The 18,020-nt window shown below is 39.8% G+C and overlaps 1 protein-coding gene across 2 annotated transcripts in view; it reads left to right on the top strand.

The window, feature by feature from the left end:
* The window catches only part of Fry (FRY microtubule binding protein), a 365,147-nt gene that overhangs the window by 236,979 nt on the left and 110,148 nt on the right, over positions 1 to 18,020 (top strand). For both annotated transcript variants that reach the window (XM_042685416.1, XM_042685417.1), the window contains exons 19-27: positions 2,201 to 2,383; positions 5,587 to 5,673; positions 8,005 to 8,264; positions 9,653 to 9,842; positions 10,440 to 10,564; positions 12,846 to 12,903; positions 13,782 to 13,873; positions 14,195 to 14,367; positions 16,432 to 16,592. In XM_042685416.1, coding sequence (XP_042541350.1) covers positions 2,201 to 2,383; positions 5,587 to 5,673; positions 8,005 to 8,264; positions 9,653 to 9,842; positions 10,440 to 10,564; positions 12,846 to 12,903; positions 13,782 to 13,873; positions 14,195 to 14,367; positions 16,432 to 16,592 — 1,329 coding nt within the window. The remainder of the gene's footprint in view (positions 1 to 2,200; positions 2,384 to 5,586; positions 5,674 to 8,004; positions 8,265 to 9,652; positions 9,843 to 10,439; positions 10,565 to 12,845; positions 12,904 to 13,781; positions 13,874 to 14,194; positions 14,368 to 16,431; positions 16,593 to 18,020) is intronic.

Below are 18,020 nucleotides of genomic sequence, written 5' to 3' on the forward strand. Positions count from 1 at the left end.
CCAGAGTTCAGGCCCTACGACCTTATCCAAAAAAAAAAAAGAATTATGATTACCAATATATTTACAAGAGCAGAGCAGATTAGTATTGGACCAAGAGCCAAAACTAGCTACAGATATAGGTGTGAGTACATAAAGGTAAGCTGTCCACCAGGTTTCTGTTCCTAGTCAGCATCACATTGGTTGTTTTGTCTAGTGTCCTCAGAGAAGGAAGAGATATTCAAGTGGTTTTTTGATCCTTTTGTGCCTTGATAATGAAGGGAAAGAATTCATGGCAGCATATTGGGGAATGCCCTTGGGGAGGAGTGTTGTCAGAGGAGAAACAGGGTTCTCAGTGCCAGGTGGCAAACTGGCATTGGCAGTGAACAGACAGGTGGGCCTGGGTGCAGAAGAGCTACACTGAGAGTCTCAGGCCTGTGGAGGCTTAGAAAGCACTGCAGTCTTCAGGAAACAGTGACAGTCTTAGGTGTGCTGACCTTAGAGATGCAGTTCAAGTCCCACCTCCCTCCTTGCGTTCTACATATGCCAAAAGATGATGTTAGGTTATATCTGCTTGGGAAATGGTGGCAGAAATGGACTCTGCTGTATCATGGAGCTGATTTTGCTTTTCACTCACTTCTTTGTATATGGGGAACCTTCAGAACTCCTAATATAAACATTGATTCAGACTGTGCACAATCTAGATTCCATTGATCTAACATTCAAACAAGGACGTAATTCAAAACAGAAAGTAAAATAATTGAAAATTTGATTTATTTTTTAATAGTTTTAGTATTTTTTTTCATTTGTGCCAGTTCTGGGGCTTGAGCTCAGGGCCTGGGCACTGTCCCTGAGCTTCTTTTGCTCAAGGCTAGCACTCTACCACTTGAGCCACAGCACCACTTCTGGTTTTTTCTGTTTATGTAGTTCCAGGATTTCATGCATGCTAGGCAAGCAATCTATCACAAAGCCACATTCCCAGCCTGTTGGACACTGTTTTTAAGCTTTTGTGCTCAAAAATAGCAGTCTACTACTTGACATAGCTTCACTTTCTGCTTTTTGGTGGTTAATTGGAGATAAGAGTCTTGCATACTTTTCTTCCCCCAGCTGGCTTCAAACCTCAATCCTTAGATCTCAGCCTCCCAAGTAGGTAGGATTTCAGGTATGAGTCAGCTGAACTTGGATTTTAAAAAAAAAGTATCTGTAAGTAGTTGCATAAATAAAGGAATTTTAGTTCAACATACTAGTTTATAAGTTCAATGCATCTTGGTCTGTGTCACCCTTCCATCATTCTCCCCATCTTATGCAACCTCATCTATCCCCTCAACTTACATGGCTCCATTTTCACATATGTACCCTGTATATAATGGCTTGGTTGACCTACCCTTTCTCTCTACATTTGTCTATCCCCCACCTTGACCTCACTCCCCTCTACAAGACATGTTTTATCTTCCTCGTATTTATTTTGATCAACTGTCCAATAGTTGTTTAAAAGGATTACACCATTGGAATCCTCCCTCTCAGTATGCCAAACTTGAGTCAATAGGTTTGTGTGTGCAAGCTTTTGACCTTGTATATGTTTTCACATAAGTTAATTTTTAGATCTAACTTCCACATGTAAGAGAAAAGATGTGCCCTTTTGTCTTTCTGAACCTGACTTGCTTCATTTAAAATAATTTTTCTAGTCCCCCATTTCCCTGCATGAACATTCAGTTTAACAGGCTATCTCTTTTTCTCTTTGAAAGTGTTAGCATGTAGCTCAGACTGGCCTTGAATCCAGGATCCTCTTGTCTCAGCCTCCTGAGTGCCATAATCCAAGGCATACGACATCACTACCACTCTACTTAACAGCATCTTAAATCCTACAGAGAATTCAAATGAAACAAATGAGACCATTTTGGTTGCATATACAGTATAACCCACAATGATATGAATAGAAGCAGCTCTGTTTTAATTACTATTAATGGTGCTTGCTGAGTTATTTCTCATCTGAGTTAGATAGCAGATGGTGGATGTTATTCCAGAGCAACAATTGATCTGAAAAACAGAAAAAAGGGATCAAGGGTATTTCACGAATAATAATCCATTCATAGACACATCTGTTTTTCTGAGCCATTATAATTTGTTTTAATATCACCATGTCAAATGTGCTGGAAGATGTACATTTTTCGTGCCCATTCTGATTTGTTGCTAAATCCAGAATGTTATTGTCATTGCATGACAGCTCATTGCAAATGGCTCCAGCCACAGGATGCAGTCAGAGCGGGGCCCTCACTGCAGTGTCCTCCATGCTGTAGAAGGATTTGCACTGGTTTTACTCTGCAGTTTCCAGGTGGCCACACGGAAGCTCTCTGTGTTGATACTCAAGGAAATCCGCGCTCTATTCATGGCCCTGGGCCAGCCAGAGGTATGGATTATTCTTATACATTTTTCTTTTCTTTTTTTTCTTTTATATTGTTGTTGGTTGTGGGCCTTGAACTCAGGACCTGGGCACTGTCCCTGAGCCTCTTTGTGCTCAAGGCTTGAGTGCTACCACTTGCGGTTTTCTGGTGGTTAATTGGAGATAAGAGTCTCGTGGACTTTTCTGCCCAGGCTGGCTTCAAACCACGATCCTCAGATTTCAGCCTCATGAATAGCTAGGATTACAGGTGTGAGTCACCAGTGCTCAACTCTTACACATTTTTCATTCATTTCTTACCACGCTTTTGAAATCTGAATTACAGATCATGAACAAAGCATTTTTGTGTATATGTCAGTACCTACTGGACTGTAGAATTTTTAATTATGCAATAGCAATCTTAACCTAGTAGAGGTAAGTCTTATTTTCTAGGACCAATGGAGAGGGCCATTCTTGGTTCACTAAGGGGCAATGCTTCTTTGGTTAATAAAGAACTTAGCTTAGGAGATTGGAGATTGAGCTCAGTGGAAGGGTGTTTGCCTGGCAAGTGGAAGTCCCTGAGTTTAGTCCTCAGCCCTGCAAATAAATACATACATAAATAAATATCAAAACAATTTAGGTTATGGATCACTTTCTTCATTGAGTTCAGCATTTTTATTTTTTGTAATAAACTTGAAAAAATTACATGCCATTCAAAATGATCAAAGTACCACCAGCTTTTCTAATATCTTGATAATGGTAGTAAAGTGACTTTGTTGGAAATAAGTCCTCTTGAAATGGGAGACGGCCTCGTTTTTTTCATGCTAGTACTGGAGCTTGAACTCAGGGCCGGGGCACTATTCTCTAGTTTTTTCACCTAAGGTGGTTGCTCTACTACTTGAGCCACAGCTCTAGTTCTGGCTTTTTCCTGGTTAATTTGGAGATAAGGGTCTCTCAAATTTGTCTACCAGAGCTGGGTTTCCTCAAATCTCAGCCTCCTGTGTAGCTAGGGTTACAGGCATGAGCCACCAGCTGCATCTGGCTGAGAAAGCCATTTATTAAGCATGGTCAATAAAGCTAGCCTCCCACTGTCAAGTGCTATACACCCTTGTGTAGGTGCTATGGCGCATGACTGGTGCACAGGTAGCCAAACCCTATGAAAGAAAGGTTGTCTTTTGATGTGATCCTTAGCATGGTCATTGTCTCTTCAAACTCACTCATCACAGTCCTTTCTGTTCCCCTTTCTTTAGATAGCGGTCTGATGGATTTCAGGGCCACATCTCTGGCTTCTGGTAAAAGGATCACTGAGATACACTATAGTTCAGTGAACCTCCAGGATATTTCTAATTATGACAATAACTGACAAATAAAGGCCATACTTGCACATAGCTGGCATGGTGCAGAGTGCTTTATACATATTATCTATTTAACTCTTACAATAAACAGAGGATTCATTTTATTATCCTAATATGCACATGCAGAGCTGAGGCTTTGAGAGGTTAAATGAGTTACCCAAAGTGAACAGCCAGAATTCAGAGCCAGATAAGTATGTCTCTGAGCAGAGATGGCCTGAATACAGGTCCTGCATGTGTTTCTTTGCTGCCTGTAACCCATCTGCCTGGGTTGATCATTTTGAATGGCTGGCGAATAATATTATGCATGTCCAAACTGCCTTTGCCAGGAAAAGGTCCCCCATGCCCTAAGTGAACCCATTTTCTTACTGGCTATTCATCAACATGGTGTCAAAGATGTGTCTCATCTATTGCTTTCTTTGACCAGACATAGATTTTTATTTTTTGTTTTTATTTCTTTATTTTTGTGCCAGTGCTGAAGCTTGAACTCAGGGTCTCTTACTCTTGCTTAGCTTTGTTGGTCAAGGCATTTGAGCCATATGTCTACTTCTGGCTTTTTACTTGTTAATTGGAGATAAGAGTCTCATGGATTTTCCTGCCCAGGCTGGCCAAGAAGCACAATTTTCAGATCTCAGCCTCTTGAATAACTAGGACTACAGGCATAAGCTACTGGCACCCAACTCCAGCCACAATTTGTTTAAAAAACAATTTCCAGGGACTAATAAGGTGGCTTAGTGGTAGAATGCTTGCCTTGCATGCATGAGGCCCTGAGTTCGATTCCTCAGCACCACATAAGCAGAAAAAGCCGGAAGTGGCACTGTGGCTCAAGTGGTAGAGCGCTAGCCTTGAGCTGAAGAGCTGAGGGACAGCGCCCATGCCTAGAGTTCAGGCCCATGACCAACAAAAAAAAAATTCATTCATAAATGAATAATGAGGCTTTTAAGTCAATTATTTTATCTTTCAAAATTTCTTCATAAGAGATGACAAGTCATACACATTTATGTGTGCACATTTTTACTTGCTTGCAAGTTTTAAAATGTGAAAAGTGGGAGTTTTGTTGTTGTTGTTGTTGTTGTTTTAACCTGGATACTGGCTCATGTCAATAATCCTAGCTGTCCTGCCATCCCAGGAAGACAAGTTTGAGACTCTTATCTCCAGAAAAAAAAGCTGGAAGTAGAATTATGGCTCAAGTAGTAGAGCACTAGCTTTGAGCAATATAACTAGGGACAATGCTCAAGGCTTGAATTCAAGCCTCAGTGCTGGTACACACACACACACACACACACATGCACATACTTCATGTAAAAGAATTTCTGTAAGATATTCTCTATTACTGTTCTTTTCTATTTGCTTTTTTGTTGTTCTTTTAAATCACATAACTGTGTAACACATAGTTATAGCCTCATGAGTATGTGTGTTTAGTCTCCACTGTGTTTTCTTTGGGACCAAAATTCAGTGACAGTCAGCATCAATCAGTTATTTTTAAAGGCCATTGGCTTAAAATAAGTTGCATATTACTGGCCTGACAAAGAACATTCTTTGCAAGTCTCCATTTCTGAAGATTAATGACAACAGCAATGGTTCTCTGACTGTGATAGTGATTTAGATTCTCATGTACACTCCAGTGTGAAATTCAAAGATATGTCTTTTTACAGCAATGTGAAATTGGAGCTCTAATCATATTCCACTGAAACTTAAAAACCAAGCTTAGAAACCTGGGGAGTTCTATTCTTTGCATTGTACCATCTTGGCCCTCACTTCTGTGTGAGAAGACTGTTATCACTATTGGCAACCAATTCTGCTCCATGTACTGATAAGGCAGTGGGGTGGGTGGGAAGGATTCATTTTCCCATGGATAGTAATCACCTCCCATTTGTACAGGAGGATGAAAGGCCAATGATTGATGTCATGGACCAGCTAAGTTCTTCCATTCTCGAGAGTTTCATTCATGTCGCAGTTTCAGATTCGGTAAGGACATATTTGTTTCTGATGACTAATTGTTCTTCAAAACAAACTCTAGAACTTATAGAAAAGAGAGCAAGAGAGAGAGAACACCAAGAAAATATTATATGGGGGAATTTAAGAGTTTTGTATCAGATTAATCTAGTGATACAACAGTACTTAGGAAAACAAGTCTAGTTTTTCAGATGATAGATGACAACTAGATAAGTCTCCAGCAGAGTTTGAGCCTTAGACATATAGATAATATTTTTTTCTAATTTTAATTTCAAGAACAATTGCTCAGCATTCTGAAAATTAATTGGTCTTAATCATTACATTTAACAGTTAAAAGATAATTAATTTTGTACTTAACATTCAATATCCTATTACCTTGCCCATGTAATTGTAACCCCTCTGTATGGTATTTTCCCAATAAAAAAAAGAAAGAAAGAATATAAAAAACATTCAATATCCTGTTATAATTCTTAATATGTATCTTCTGTCCATGTATTACTTTACAGTTTGCAAGGTGCTTTCATATGTATTGTCATCTGACTCAAATAGTTACTGAAATACAAACATGTTAGATGGGAACTCAGTGGTAGGATTCAGGGTTCATGTACACAAAGCTTGGATTCCATCCTCAGCACTAAACATAGTGAGTTACCGAGAGCAGGGAGGGTTAGAGCTCAGACTTGCCCCTGTTTGGACTTTGGATCTAGCACTGCTTTATCTATGGTACCAATATATTCTTTTTAAAAAGCCTCTTGGAAGCTTTCAATTTCCTGAGCAAGTAGAGGAGAAATTGAAACTGATTTTAGTTATCTGACTTTTTAAAATAAAAGCACACTAAGGAAACAGATTCATTTCCGCTGACTAGCTGGAAAGAGGGGCAGGGCAATCTGGTTCATCTAGCCGAATCCATGTTGCTGGCTCCTGATGCAGCTCCTTATCAAATATAATGGTGAATATAAAGCCACAGGACACCTCTGAGCCCTTCATGGCCTTTTCTCCCTGACACAAACAGAAAGCCCTGTGTTTAATGGATTTATTTTCTGTTTGTTTTGTTGTTTCCAGTGCTGAGGTTCAAACCCAGGACCTAGCACCTTACCACTGAGGTACATTCCCACCCTTGGCAGCCCTATTCTTGCTTATGGTCTTAATAATGATTGGCACTAAGATTATTAGTGAGGCTCTACAGTTCTTACCATTGATAGTGAAGAAATTCGGTTGCTGTAACATGAAATAAAATAGTCGATGTCAACAATTTACATGAGTATCTTACTTTCCTGCAGACAGCTATTAATATATGTGCATGTGATTTTCTTCAGTTTACTAGTTTAAAATCCTGAGGCTGGGTTACCAGGTCAGCAATCCTGCCCTCCGGAAGTTGCTCAGCACAGAAGGGAGGCATGCTAGCTTTGGCCAGGTGTTTCTACCTGCATTGTCTTAACATGTAGTAGGCAGAAAGTGTGATGTTCAGTGCCTTCCCAGATCATGCAATCTTGTGACTTAGACTCTGAAGCTCTAGCTCCTTCTAATAACCACTAAGGTCCCATCTGTAGTACTGTGCCCATGGGAGCTTGTAGAAGCAATAGGTAAAATGGACCACTTGAAATGCCTAAAAAACAGGATGGCAATTTCCTTTCCTACCACCGCACCAAGATTACTTGAAATGTAGTGTCCCCTAAACATTGATATTTGGACTTAAAAGAGAAGGAAATGTTAAGAATTTATCTATATATCTATATCTATCAATATCTATCTATCTATCTATATCTATATATATATATATATATTTCAAGAGATTGTGAAATATATTATTTTGGCTAGATCCTAAGACAAGAATAAGTAGATATTTAAATATCAGTAGAATGACATTCATAAAAGAGATTGTGCTTAGCCATTTCTCTAATTCAAAGGAAAACTATAATAGTATAACTAAAGATACAGAAATTAACAGCAAAAATATGCACATATAAACATAGTAATGGAAAGGATAAAAACACATTTATCTTCAGAAATAAGTCACTTCAGGTTTTAAAAATGGTAAATCTGTGGCTGAGTATAAATTAGCTAATGTTATGGGTTGTTCTAATGAATATTGAATGACTATCTTCTATATACTGATACACAGTCCTATATGAGATCAGAACTTTGAAAACTTGATCTTGAGCACTTGACACTTCTTACCAGCCGATGCACAGGGTGCACAGATGACTACTACCAGTGCTGTATGTAGGAGGGGTATTTCGGATCCAAAGCTGTCATAAGGCATTGATGGTCAGGATAGGCGCTCTAGTGAGGATGGGTCATCTCAGTTCAGCTTTGATTCACTGCTTACCTCTGTGCCAGCAGGCAACATTACCGCTGACCCACAATGTAGATCTTCAGTGGCTGGTGGAATGGAATGCAGTCCTGGTAAACAGTCATTATGATGTGAAGAGCCCTTCCCACGTCTGGATCTTTGCACAGTCTGTGAAAGACCCCTGGGTCCTCTGCCTCTTCAGTTTCCTTCGGCAGGAGAACTTGCCAAAGCACTGCCCCACGGCCCTCAGCTATGCCTGGCCTTATGCCTTCACTAGGCTACAGTCAGTGATGCCACTGGTGGACCCAAAGTAAGGCACCTGTATGTTTTTCTCTGTCTTGTTGGCTTTATATTTCTCTGCTTCTATTTTAATTTTATATAAGAAATTAGAATAGTATGACCCTCTTATTTCTTAATTATCGAATCGTTCCTTTGTGTGTGCCAGTACTCGGGCTTGAACTCCAGATTTTAGCTGGATAATTGAGATACGAGTCTCATAGACTTTCCTACATGGGCTGGCTTCAAACCGTGGTCATCAGATCTCAACCTCCTGAGCAACTAGGATGACAGGTGTGAGCTACCAGCAATGTGAACTACCAGCACATAGCTAAGATTCTTAACACTTCATCTTAAAAAGTTTTATCTAAGGCTGGGAAGGTGGCTCAGTGGTAGAGTGCTTGCCTAACATGCATGAGACCCTGGGTTCAATTCCTCAGCACCACATACGCAGAAAAAGCTGCAAGTGGCTCTGTAGCTCAAGTGGTAGAATGCTAGCCTTGAGCTAAAGAGCTGAGGGACAGTGCCCAAGCCCAGAGTTCAGGCCCACAACCAACAACAAAAACAAAAAAAAAAGTTTTATCTAGAGCAAGTTTTTGTCCCTTCATAATAAATATGGCTGTCTATGTTTAGAATCTCAGACTCTTAATGATGAAAAGAACCTTAAAGTTCTTCTATTCAGCTTCTACTCAGTGTAGGTATTACTTGAACAACATCCTTGCTGGACAGCTGTCTTTACTGGAATGCTTCCCATTAAGAAGTGATGCTTGCTGGGTTCTGGTGACTCACACTATAATCCTAGCTACGCAAGAGGCTGAGATCTGGCGGTCGTGGTTCAAAGCCAGCCTGGGCAGGAAAGTCTGTGAGACTCGGATCACCAGTAAATCACCAGAAAACCGGAAGTGGCGCTGTGGCTCAAGTGGTAGAGCACTAGCCTTGAGCTGAAGAGCTGAGGGACTGCTCAGGCCCAGAGTTCAAGCCCTGCAACCCACCCCCCCCCCTAAAAAAAAACGATGCTTAAGCTGGGCACCAGTGACTAATTCCTGTAATCCTAGTTACTAAGGAGGCTGAGATGGGAGGATCACAATTTAAAACCAGCCCAGACAGGAAAGTCTCATATCTGCAATTAAACACCAAAAAGCAGGAAATCGAGCCGTGACTCAAGTGGTAGATTGCTATCCTTGAAAAAAAATGCTAAGGGACAGTTCCCAGGCCTTAAGTTTTCAAGCCCCAGTGCCAGCATACACGCACACACACACGCATACACACACACAAAAGAGGGAGTAGGGGAAGGGAAAAGGGGAAAGAGTAGAGAGAGGAAAAAGGAGAGAAGAGAGGAGAGAAGGGAAAAGAAAAAAAGGTAAGAAATGTTTAAAATTAAGAACTTAGTTTTCCTCTTATTTTTTGACTCCATATTTCTAGCAGCCCAATTAATGCCAAGAAAACCAGCACTGCAGGCAGCGGAGACAATTATGTCACCTTGTGGAGAAATTACCTCATTCTCTGTTTTGGAGTCGCAAAGCCCAGTATTATGAGCCCAGGACACTTAAGAGCTTCTACTCCAGAGATTATGGCGACCACACCTGATGGTACAGTGAGCTACGATAACAAGGTGACATGACATGCTTCAGAAGAATTATTCTGTAAGGTTTTTTTTTAGCTTGTTTGTCTAGAGTTCCCAGTGCATACTGCACTGTGCCTGCCATCTGGAGTATTATGGGATCAGATTTTCATCCTACACATTTCTAAATTCCATTGAGCATTTGTGTGAATAATTTATTGCACCTCCCTGGCAGGAGGGGCACGGAAGAGAAAGAGAAGATGAGAAACTTGCTGAAGACCACAGACTGATGATGTCCATATTAGTGTCTTACATTCCCCATTTCTCTCCCACCTCACCTTTAAGCCGTGCTTTGATTCAATTACCTTGTTAATGATGGTGACTTAAACAGTTAGAATAAACAAGCGTATGTTCTGTTTATTTTTCTTTAGAGTTTGTGTCTAAGGTGTGAAATCCCTTCATTGTTGTGTATGAACTTTGTGTGTCCACCCGTTTCCCTCCTCTACCCTCCCCCCCCCAAAAAAAATGATGGCAGTGCCCTTGGGATGTGCTCAGTCCTTGAAACTGTTATAATGGAATCATTGCATGATGACAAGGAACATCGGTTGCTGTGTTACCTCTTTTTCACTTCTAATCAACTTGTTTCAGGCCATCGGTACCCCATCCGTGGGCGTTCTGTTAAAGCAGTTGGTGCCTTTGATGAGACTAGAAAGCATTGAAATCACAGAGTCCTTAGTTCTAGGATTTGGGAGAACAAATTCCCTTGTTTTCAGGTACAGTAGTCCTCGTGTTCTTCTAAATCATCCATGCCGCTGCTGTTGTTGCTTTCTTAACTTGAGCTTGTGTATATATGTCAGCATGAGCCCGGAGAGCTGATCGGCCAACCACCAGCTCTTTATGTCCTCCTCAGTCCATGTGCGTGCACACAAAGAAACATTCCTTACATCTTTCTCACATTTCCCTTTAGGCATTCTGATTTTACCTCCCGGATTTGATTTCACTTGCAAGCTCTGTCCTAGATAACTATAAACTAGGATAATACCTCATCCATCCTCAGTTAGCCAGGCTGATCAGAGGCCATCACATTGAAGTAAAAATAGTGTGTGATCATCAGCCATTTACACAACAGCCTCTGAAAGGGGGATCATGGCTTTCTGCCATCCTGAATTTTGTACCTGCAATCAAATTCTATTTGAGACAATGTGAAAGCCTTCTGAAAGGTATCATATAATGTTGCGTCTGATAACCTCAGCTAAAAAAGTCTCTATGGAGAGAACAACATTTTTCATGCAAAGAGAAAGGGGCCAGCCCCAAATGTCTGTGAGAAAGAAACTCTATTTGAAAAATAAAGATTAATGAGATATTTTAGACACAACTAAAAAAAGCTCCCATTGCATTATCCACTTGTTAGAGTCAGATTTTTATCCTCTAAAGTATAATAATCGTGGCTTCTCATTACTTGAGTGCCATCCAGCCAGAATTTTACTCTAGTGTTATTAATTTGTTATAACTAAACATCACATAGACATACTTTAAGGAAGGTAACGACAATTCCTAAAATCCCTAAAATGCTTTTCCAAAGAATACAAAGCTCTTTTGCATATTTTTCCTTAGTAGGCAACATTCACTTGACCACAGCCACATAATTCTGGAAAACATGGTGTCTCTTGGCCTCAATTTTTTCAACCCTAAAACTGGTTTAACAAATAAAAAAATACCACATTTCTGTAATAAATAATTTAACAGAATCCATCTCAGATTTGTTGAGAGGACATAGTACATGGGAATGTGCATGAATAGAATATTTGGTAAGTAGTAGCTGTTGGGTAGACTATTTCTTTTTTTTGGTGGGGGGCAGTCTTGGGGCTTGAACTCAAGGCCTGAATACTGTCCCTGAGCTTCTTTTTTTACTCAAGATTAGCACTCTACGACTTGAGCCACAGCACTACTTTTGGCTTTTTCTGTTTATGTGGTACTGAGGAATTGAAACTGGGGCTTCATGCATGCTAGGCAAGCACTCTGCCACTAAGATTTCATTTCATTCATCCCATCCCAAGATTTCATTTTTTGGGGGGGGGGGGGGTTCGGTCATGGGGCCTGAACTGTGGGCCTGGGTGCTGTCCCTCAGCTCTTCAGCTCAAGGCTAGCGCTCTACCACTTGAGCCACAGCACCACTTCCAGCTTTTTTTTTTCAGCTATGTGGTGCTGAGGAATTGAACCTAGGGCCTCATGCATGACAGGCAAGTGCTCTACCAACTGAGCCACCTTCCCAGCCCCCAAGATTTCATTTTTTAAAATCAACTCTGAGCCGGATCCTAGTGGCTCATGCCTATCATCCTAGCTACTGAGATCTAGCTGAGATTTGAAGATCAAGGTTCAAAGCCAGCCCAGGAAAGAAAGTCTATGAGACTCTTATTCCTAGTTAATCACCTAAAAAGCGAGAAGTGGAACTATGGCTTCAGTGGTAGAGTGCTAGCCTTGAGCGGAAAAAGCTGAGAAACAGTATCCATGCCTGGTCCAAGTCCCAGTAGCAACATTAGATAGACAGGCAGGCAGACAGACAGACAGACAGACAAACAGACAGAAATTAATTACTATGAACCCCAAAGGTAGTTCCATAGTACATGCTTCTTTCCCTCTAATTGGACCAAAAGTTTTTCATGTGTAGAGATTCAACTTTATTTACTTTCAATTTCATATGGTAAAGTTCCTTGAATTTAGTAGCTACTTGGAAAATGCTATTGTGTTGTTCAGACAGGTTGTTTTTGTTGTTAATTGCCACAGAGATCTCCAGACCATCAAATCAGAATTAAATAAACAAGTGTATTTTGACCCAAAACTATGTTCATAGCACTGGAATGAAGATCAATAATGGAAAGTATAGGTCAGTGTGTGTTTGTAGTTTCCATAGGATTGGGAAAGGAAGTGGTCAGGGGAGATTTCTGACAGAAGACAAGTGAAGAATGAAAACTATTTAGATGTAAATGGGTATATTTTCTGATACATTTTCTGCCAAAAACAATGAATTTAAAATGTGACCTCTTTCCTCAATAGAGAATTGGTAGAAGAACTCCATCCCTTAATGAAGGAAGCTCTAGAAAGAAGACCAGAGGTAAGATTTAGAATTTAAATAATGAAGGCTTGGCTTATTTTGGTGGTGGTATGAATTAAATCAAACTTGACAGTTCCCTATTTAAAATATATATATATATAGACACCTCAATAGGTCTTTAACAATAAATTTTAAAATTTTAACTCCTGTCATGTTTACTGCTTTTCACCATTTGTTTAGCATAATATGGTTATTATTTTAATGGATTTTAAGTCCTAAATGTACAAATACAAAACAACTTATGTGGGCATGTCTGTGTTATTGCATTCTTTCACCAAGGTTGGCGTTAAAGTTTAATTTTTTGTTACCTTTTTTTAACCTGGAGCCAATGGCCAAGAGTATCATTTGTCTCATTTAATATATAATACCCTTTTCAACATTATTTCCCATGAAGTGAATCCATTTCAGAATTTATTTATAATGTACCAAGACTTTTACAATAAGTAAATAAGAAGAGTGAAAAAATGCTCCCTATATAGTAGATATGAAATAAGTAGATAATGATCCAGTCACAAACATTTAGCAGTTTTAGAACAGGAAATATTATCTTGTGAGCACATTTAGTGGATATTCTGAGTCCCCTCTCTTTCCACTCATTTCAGATGCTCAACCTTTCAACAGATAATGGGAGTTGCTGGGAAATGAAGCTTTATACTTCTAAACATTTCCATCTTATTCACATTTATTGACCCACTTATAATCTCCCTTATAATCACTTATAAGCCAGTAATAGCAAGCAATGCCTTTAATGGTTAGGAAGAAGGGGAAATGCATGTCTTATGGTTTAAAAAATTATGCCCTTCTTTGAAAGTTACCCAAAACACAGTTTATGTTCTTTTGCCCATGGCTCTCAAGCAGTGTTCCCTCTTCCCACACAGAACAAGAAGCGTCGAGAACGACGAGACCTGTTACGGCTACAGCTACTTCGAATATTTGAACTTCTGGCTGATGCTGGTGTAATAAGTGACAGGTGGGATCAAAATTCTGCTAAATTGATCTCAGCTCACTAAAGTAGTCATCTTGTCTATTTAAACCTCTCTTTGTCTTTTCCTTGAAATATATTTTTTTAAGATTTTTTTTAAGGGTGACATTATCCAAAAAGAAATGTACTTATTACCCGACTTATCTAAGTTTGCCTTTTCTGTTTCATATCCTTTGTATACTGCATATAAGGATCAAATTTATTGTATAAATTCTATCCTTGTTTTTCATGAAGCATATGCTGGCTACTTTGCTGTAAAGACGTGTGGGTATTCTCAGCATCCTCTGAATTTCTTTCACTTTGTTCTAGCACAAATGGGGCCTTGGAACGAGACACCTTAGCCCTTGGAGCTTTGTTCTTGGAATATGTGGATTTGACTCGCATGCTCTTAGAAGCTGAAAATGACAAGGAAGTTGAAATTCTGAAAGACATCCGGGCACATTTTAGTGCCATGGTCGCCAACTTGATTCAGTGTGTTCCAGGTGCAGTGCTATGCCATTTCAAATTAACCTTTGAGCTTCGAAAAACATTTGTGTTCCTCATAATTATGCTTTCCTCTTGAGTCCTTTGCGGTCTGCACGCAGGTCTGGGAGAGGATGCTTTATGCATCTTGAGATTTTTAGAAATACACATGGGAACCGGTCACCCCATACCAAGACACAAAGAGAACAAGAGGAATAAAATTTGATTTTGTAATTGTCATTTCTTTTTTGTCGGTCATGAGGCTTGAACTCAGCCTGAGCGCTGTCCCTCAGCTCTTCAGCTCAAGGCTAGTGCTCTACCAGTTGAGCTACAGCACCAGTTGGTTTTCTGGTGGTTTATTGGCGATAAGAGTTTCACGCACTTTCCTGCCTGGGCTGGCTTTGAACCATGATCCTCCGATCTCAATCCCCCTGAGTAGCTAGGATTACAGGCGTGAGCCACCGGTGCCTGTCTTTAATTGTCACTTCTAACTTTGTTTTTATTCCCATCTAAATATGTCCTTATGTGATTTCCATAGCAAAAAAAAATAATTCAGAAAAAAATATCATATTGTCTCTATGCTAGCCTGTGTAGTCATAATTTCAGCACTGTTTACTGACTGCACTCCCATTAGCACACTAGGTAGATTTCTGTACTGATTAAAACACCTTACATTTCATTAGTTATATTATTGAAAGAACTTTCACATGACTTAGAAGATCATGACTGGAAGCCAATTTAGGAAACTCTGTGAGATACCATCTCCAAATATCTAGCAAAAAAAAAAAAAAAAACTGGGCTGAAGGAGTGATTTGATTGGTAGAGGCCAGCCAGCCGAGTAAGCAGCTAAGCAAGTTTGAGTCCTTGAGTTCAAGCCCCAGTACTGGAAATACAGAAAAATAAAACTGAACACAACTATTGGTTTTGGCATAATTAAAACAAGCTGTAATGCAACTAATATCATTATTATTTCATGTTATTAGCCTTCTTACAAGTCATTCTCATCTTTGATGATCCTAAATTGAGATTTGTGTTGATTCCTTCATTTCCAATAAGGCACCTTTGTTTGAATTGGACAACTGACACTGCCAAGCTAAGCAGCAACAGTCAAGAAAACTCATTCTGTTTACATAGTACCCAAGTGAGAAGTCATAGTTTTCCTAAAGATCAATTAGAAAAGAGTGTTGGAAGGTCCCTATTCTGAGTCAAGGTGTTACTGGCTGCAACTTGAGGAGAGAAAGAACACATACATGGGAAGGATAATCACTCTAAAACACCTTAAAAAGCCAGGTTTCATTACCCAAATAAGAAATAACTGTAGGGCCAGAAGTGACAGTGTATATCTACAATCCCAGTTACTTGGGAAGCAGAGGCAGGAAAAGCACATATTCATGGTTCAGTGAGACCCTCTCTCAATAAAGACCAGGCAGGGGCTTGGTAAGTGGCTCAGTGGTCAAGTGCTTGCCTTGCATGCATGAGGCCCTGGGTTCGATTCCTCAGTACCACATAAGCAGAAAAGGCTGGAAGTGGTACTGTGGCTCAAGTGGTAGAACACTGGCCTTGAGCTGAATGGCTGAGGGACAGAGCTCAGGCTCAGAGTTCAGGCTCCATGACTGATCCCCCTAAAAAGACCAGGCATCTATGGCTCACACTTATACTCCTAGCTACTCAGAAGGCTGAGATCTAAGAATCATGGGTCAAAGCCAGCCCAGGAAAAGGAAAGTCTGTGAGACACTTATCTCCAATTAACTACCAAAAGGCCAAAATTGGTACAGTAGCTCAAAGTGGTAGAACACTAGCCTTGAACAGAAAAGCTCAGGGACAGAGCCCAGGCCCTGAGTTCAAGCCCCAGGACTGGAAAAAAAAAAGACCCAAAAATATAAAATAAAATGGAACAACTGTGGAAAGGGGGAAGCAAAATGGTAGAGAATGTGCTTAGCCTGCAGATGGTAGGTATAATTCTCAACACTAAAAGAAAAAGTAAGAAAAATTAGAATTAGTAAATGAAATTGTTTTTCAGTTCAAAGCCTGAGAATTGGGTGTAATTGTGATATGACTCTCCAATTCTGTGCTGCTCTCCCTAGTTCACCACCGAAGATTCCTCTTCCCTCAGCAAAGCCTGAGGCACCATCTCTTCATCCTCTTCAGCCAGTGGGCAGGACCCTTCAGCATCATGTTCACTCCTCTGGACCGTTACAGTGACAGAAATCATCAGATTACACGATACCAATATTGTGCATTGAAGGTAGGTGCTTGTTTTCCTCACTCATTTCCCAACCTGAGGCTCTTCGTCCTTAAACAAACATCATCCCTTCAAAATAAAGTAAAAACAAATAATAGGCCATGATGCAAACAAGTAAGTGCAGGTGCTGAAACTCAAATACCCACCCCCTCAGAACACACATAAATAGACATAAATTGATTTCAGAAATTCCAAACATATAAATAAAAATGAGTGAACATGTGCATATGTAAATAGTCCACTTGAGCTCATAACTGAAAAAACAGTGTTCTCTATTTCCACTTGTTGCCAATGCTTCTCTTCTCTGTAAACCATATGGTTTTGTTCATTTAACTCTTAAGTGGCTAGCTTCCTTGCCATTTAAGTTCCATCCTAAAAAAAGAAACAGATGTCACCTCAAGTTCAAAATCAACTAAAAGCCACATTCCTGTTTTAGTACCTCCTACCCTAGCACACAACCACAAATGAATTTCCACACTATGAATATGGTTCAAAATCCTCCCAGCATAGTCTTACAGCCTAATGATGTCCTTTAGAACAGTGACTACCATGCCATCTTACTCACATGCACTGTAAGTTGCTGTTTGGGATTAGCTTTTGACTCCATAGGGCCTATAAAATTTGTCAAAATTATTATATGGGAACTCTCTTAACCTGATAAAGAGTACTGCATTAGAATGAAAGTATTCCCAGTTGCTCTGAAATCAGGCAAAGATGTCATCCATAACTGTAACTAACAGGGGCCCTGGAAGGCCCAGGGATCTGCCAAGGACAAGTTAGTCAAGATCTGCTTTTTATCCTCTTTTCTTTTCCTCATTCCTCCCTGCCTTAAAGGAACTAAAATTCATACACTTTATTTTCTTTTGATGAAGAATCATAATGATTTTATCCCTATACTTTACAGTTTGTCAGTTCATACATGAACTCACTATTAGTCCTAAAAGCAAATTTTAGCCAGGCACTGGTCGCTCATGCCTGTTATCCTAGCTACTCAGGAGGCTGAGGTCTGAGGACCATAGCTTGTAATCAGCCAGGCCAGGAAAGCCCATGAGACTCTTATCTTCTATTAACTACTTAAAAGCCAGAACTGGAGCTGTAGCTCAAGCGATAGAGTGTTAACCTTGAGCAAAAAAGCTAATGGATAGTGCCCAGTCACTGAGTTCAAGCCCCAGTACCAGCAAGTTTTAAACAGCTGAATTTATCTCAGTTACTTGAAACTATTGAAAGAATCTTTATTTGAAATATTGTAAAATGACTACTTTGCTTTAAAGTAAATTTTATCATAAATATTTGTTATAAACCTAAAAGCAAATATTCACAAAGCTAAAGTGAAGAGATTTTAGATTTTATAAAAAGAAACAAATTGGAATCTGGTGGGATTTTTTTAACTTGATCTAAGAATTAAACCAAGGAATTCTTTGAAAAATTGGA

Source organism: Dipodomys spectabilis, unplaced genomic scaffold, assembly GCF_019054845.1.
Source record: "Dipodomys spectabilis isolate Male_0828 unplaced genomic scaffold, ASM1905484v1 ptg000095l, whole genome shotgun sequence".
Classification (NCBI taxonomy): domain Eukaryota; kingdom Metazoa; phylum Chordata; class Mammalia; order Rodentia; family Heteromyidae; genus Dipodomys; species Dipodomys spectabilis.